At 40.5% G+C, this 5,000-nt stretch overlaps 1 protein-coding gene across 3 annotated transcripts in view; it reads right to left on the minus strand.

The window, feature by feature from the left end:
- Positions 1–1,881: 1,881 nt before the first annotated feature.
- The window catches only part of LOC137002655 (fizzy-related protein homolog), a 14,968-nt gene continuing 11,849 nt past the window's right edge, over positions 1,882–5,000 (minus strand). Inside the window, exons 11-15 of one of the 3 annotated variants that reach the window (XR_010891898.1) lie at positions 3,965–4,198; positions 3,564–3,668; positions 2,983–3,075; positions 2,487–2,645; positions 1,882–2,175 (exon numbers count right to left, since the gene is read on the minus strand). Coding sequence is in view for 1 of the 3 variants with exons in the window: in XM_067362440.1 (XP_067218541.1) it covers positions 2,604–2,645; positions 2,983–3,075; positions 3,564–3,668; positions 3,965–4,198 (474 nt within the window). In the remaining 2 variants the exon portion in view is untranslated. Of the gene's footprint in view, positions 2,646–2,982; positions 3,118–3,563; positions 3,669–3,964; positions 4,199–5,000 lie in introns of all 3 variants that reach the window. The other 2 variants (XM_067362440.1, XR_010891899.1) reach the window with 2 other exon arrangements.

Here is a 5,000-nt window from a genome sequence, read left to right on the forward strand (position 1 = left end):
GATTATGATGTGTTGCAAATTTGGCTTCAATACAGTTGTCACTTCCAGCATCTGCAATATTTGATATGTTGTCATGTTTCTGCTCACAGACGCTCATCTTCAGAGCAGGAGAATCACACCTGACCTGAGGAAAACACAGAAACGCCTCAGAACATTCCAGCATCTGCATAGCAACACTTTAGCAACATCATCAGGACATCATCAGGACATCATCAGGACATCATCAGGACATCATCAGGACATCATCAGGACATCTGGCTTCCAGGTTTGATCAGTTCTGAGCAGTGAATGACGTCTGATGGATCGCTTGACACTTCACACCTGTTTGCTCATATGCTGCGTTCATGTCCATGTGTGAAGCTGAAGGAAATCAATCTGAACCGCTGCTGAACACAAGTTCACTTCCCACCGGAGAGGAAGAACAGGTTAACTTGAGGAATATTACCACCGTTCATCTTTTCTGTGATGCTGTAATGGTGTTTCTGTCATTTTCTGGAGTTTGATGCTCTGCTCTCGTACAGTCAACAGCTGCATGAACGTTTACATTGATGCTTTCATCCAGAGCGACTTACTCCAGCGTAACTCTTTAAACGGCCGTCTGATAATATCTGTTCTTCACCTGAACTCACACTTCTCCTGCCGTTTCTGCTGGTTCTGCTGCTCAGTGTGAAATGAAAGGCTCCCGCTCCCGTCCTGCTCCTTTACTCGTGTCAGCAGGAGACCGGAGCGGCACAATGGGAAGATTCGCCGTCGGTCTCTGCATCGTGTGTGGATTATGTAGATGACAGCGGCCGCAGCTCTCTGTGTCACAGTAGGAGGAGAGGATTACGCCCGTACGATCAGACGGCCTTTCTCATCAACATCACCTGCTGCAGAGATTCAGCTCCATTCATCTCCACATCTGACTGCCGCTGTAATCCTAAATGATTTCCCTCCATCCCTCTCTCTGAATCACCATCATCAGAGGTCAGAGGTCAATAGGCACGTGACCTTATGACCCTCAGCACAATAACAGGTGTTGCTGAAGTTGTCTGGTTTAATGAGCGGAGCTGGACGTGAATGACGTGTTTAATATTCAAATCACTGTTTTCTCATAATAAAGCAGCAGAAGAAAGACTCTTGATGAAGCTGAAATGACGGTCACTTAAAAATAAAGCTTCCCAAAGGGCTTTTTCACAATGATGTAACAGAAGAACCATGTTTGGTTCCCCAAAGAACCGTTCAGCGATCAGTTCTTAAAAGAATAGTTTTTCTCAGTGTGAAGAACTTTTTAATAATCTAAAGAACCTTTTTTTAAAAGGTGAAATTTCAGGTCACATTTCACCTCAAAAAAGGATGATTTTTAATCTGTATTCACAATAACGTTTCTTCACATTACAGTCACGACAATTTGGGAGTGAATTTGTTGTGAACATAATGTCACGAGAGTCTAGTATAAATATAATGTTTTCCTTTTGATTTTGAAATGAAATGAGACCTGGACATGTTTTTGACAGGTTGCAGGAGATTCACAAGTGTTTACAGGGTTTGGCCGTTTGACTCTATAGATGGATAGATAGATAGATAGATAGACAGACAGACAGATAGACAGATAGATAGATAGATAGATAGATAGATAGATAGATAGATAGATAGATAGATAGATAGATAGATAGATAGATAGATAGATAGATAGATAGATAGACAGACAGACAGACAGACAGATAGATAGATAGATAGATAGATAGATAGATAGATAGATAGATAGATAGACAGATAGAGATAGATAGAGAGTTCTCAGAAGGACACACACTATTGAGACGCAGAAACGCTCATTTGAAAATGGTCCCTTGAAAGTGAGTGACACACATGATAAAAACACAGACACATACAATATGCAGAACATGTTTTTAATACATTTTCATTGTCTTTTTAACTCTTCTGTTCTTTTGTTTTAAGTTTGATTCTTTAAGGAGATTCTGTTGTACAGCCGGACAATCACTGCCTCAACCAATAAATAACAGACGCTCCATCCCATCATTCACTCCACAATAATAATACAAATAATAAAACTCGCTTGAAAAACAGTTAAACAACTAGAGGAAAATAATCACCTGAACAGATGCGTGAGCCTGAATCACGTCTGACAGAAATATCCGAAGAGAATCTGGACATTTTCATCTGAGTTCATAATCTCTATTGAGACAAACGAGTCAAACCCAAACGATCAGAGACTTTGAAGTAGATGTGGAAACTAAAATTTGTTGTTTATAAAAAATTTTGATTGTGAAGAGCTCTAAAAATGTTGTTTTTTTCCATTAATAGAAACAAAAGCGTCTCATAATCCCATAATCACAACGTAAGGCAGACCGTCTCCACAGACGCGCCATAATAAAACAAATCATAATAATCATCTGTATAACAACAATTATATTAATCTGCAAAATGAGAAAGCACTGCGGTGACAGAAAACAATCAAAGACACTCAGTTATTTGGCAGTACTGACTTCCTGTTCTACCCTCCATCACTTCCTGTCATCAAACAGCACCAGAGGAGGATGGAGAGGTCACATGACTGATGATCAGTTCATGACTTCTAGGATGTTTCTGTGATGTCTCTAATATTATCGGATCCTTGTGAAGAGGTTCAGGACTGATATGGATTCCTGAAGAGACAAAAACCTTCATCATTTCATTTCTGACGTTAAATGCAAAATGTATAATTAAATTTGTAAAATCAAAGAGTGTAATAATAGCAGTTGTTCTACAGTATCGGACGGATATATTTTGGTAAAACAAATAAATGCATTATTTTCAAGCTAATAAGTGCATTTGTCAATGTCTGTGTTTGCTGCTCTATAATACAGTAATATAAAAGTTACTTTCAATTGTTTTATTGAACATTTTATCACTATTTTCCCCATAAACTCTTTCATTTGTTAATATTTATATTGATAATGCACGTTTTCACCACCGGGGTGTGTTTAAACACATGATTTGTACCTTTGTGGATCTCATTTTGCTGAAAACGTTCCAGAATCGCAGCGTCTCGTCTCCGGCTCCAGTGACGATGGCTTCTCCGTCTGGAGACATGGCCTTAAAAACACGCTTCAGTCACACTGACGTCACATCAGGCTGCTGGATTAGTGTGTGTCAAACGCTGAGATTCATTGCACAGATTCTCTCAAACTCTGATTAAAGCCCCGTTCACACCAACAACCATAACTATAACCACAACTATATCAGCGTTCGCTCCAGCGCACGAAATCGCTCTGTTTGTTCTCAGGTTTGTCGCCTGTCTCTTGAAGTGCTCGAGCTCTTAAAGCAGGCTGGATTCTGATTGGCTGTCAGTGTTTTTATCGTTCATCAGCTGGAAAATGAAATCATTAAAGTGATCCTCTGTGTCGTTATCGTTATAGTTGTGCCGTGAACTCTGATATTCTGACATTACATTCAGAACTATATCTTCATCGTTCTTCATGTGATCGGGTCTTTACACACGGTCACTAGTCATCCAATATCTCAGCAGTTTGACTGCTGAGTTCATCTAGATTCATCACAATAACTGGTTAGTCTGATCTTACCAGGTAAAGGACTCTGTAGGAATGACCCGTTAGCTTGGCGACCTGAGTAAGAGACGGATACTTCCACACCAGGATCTGATTCTGGGAATATCCGTGAGTGCTGACCTGCAGACAGACAGAGAGACACATGCACTTCTCTGGAGGCTCTTGGGAATGATCAAATAATACTTCCTATTTGCTTTCACACCAATATTGCTAGTAAATGTCACAGTAAAAAAAAAACACTGACTTAAGACATTTTTAAGGAGAAAGACTAAAATAATATTGTCTTTTAAAATGTACTACAGTAATCTCTGTTTTATTTACAGCTTTGATAGATCTTTTACAGTGTTCAGAATCCAGAATCCTCTGATAAATCAAACTCACTGTACAGGTTTAGTAAAGAGCCGATGGTGACGTACCAGTTCGTTGGTGTGTTTGGACCAGGCCAGGTTGCAGACCTGCGATCCGGTGTCACTGCACTGCAGCGGCTGACCCGTCAGCGTGTTCCAGAAGCGGATGCAGCGGTCGGCCGTCCCGCCGCCGGAGGCCAGCAGCCCGTGCTGGTGTGGAGACCAGGCGATGGCCTTCACTGCGGCCAGGTGCTCGGTGTACTGCTGCACGGGCAGAACGCTGGAGTGATTCCACACCAACAGCTGCACACACACCGAGAGAGAAGCTGCTGTCACACCATCACTGCGTCCAAATCAAAAACTTCCCTACTGCATAGTGTTGGAAAAACAGTAGGTTAAAAGTCCCCGGATGACCTTCTGATGCACACTTTACTCTCCCATGAGCCCACGGGAGAGGATTTATGAATGACAGTGAAGCGATGGTATAGTTGGTCACGTGACAGTAACAACACGTCTGAATTACACCATACTACCCATATTCACATATAGTACTTTTTTTAACGGTGGTGATGTGATTTAGGACGCGGCGCGTCTGAACTGGATAAAGTGCTGCAGAAATAAAGCCGACTCGACTCACTAAGTCACTGCGTGATAAAGCACAGAACAAATGTCAATAAATAAATGATCAGCACACATCTGCTTCTAAATAAACGTTTATTTTTTATGTCTGTGTAGTGTTTTATTGTGCTTTAGGACAAACCATGTGCAAAATCATAAATTAACAACAGTGCTGAGTGTTTCTCTTTAAAACGGCAGTGATCTAAAGACTGGTGTTTGTGATGTCACAAACTACACCGCGTTTATTATTATGAAATATAAATTATTATGCAAGTGACATATCAGTAAGATTTCAGTAGAATAAACATTTAGATTTGAGTTTTTCTAAGAAAATGTTTATGTCTTTTTAGATAGCTGGTATCAATCTCAAACAAAATAATTTGCCAGATCTACGGAAACCCTACTTAGAGGTTCTTCCACATTATGAAGCAAGTCACAGTTCTCACGTGATATGGAGAGGAAGAAAGAGCTTTCTGAAGATGAAGAG

This window comes from Chanodichthys erythropterus, chromosome 16 (genome assembly GCF_024489055.1).
Source record: "Chanodichthys erythropterus isolate Z2021 chromosome 16, ASM2448905v1, whole genome shotgun sequence".
NCBI lineage: Eukaryota > Metazoa > Chordata > Actinopteri > Cypriniformes > Xenocyprididae > Chanodichthys > Chanodichthys erythropterus.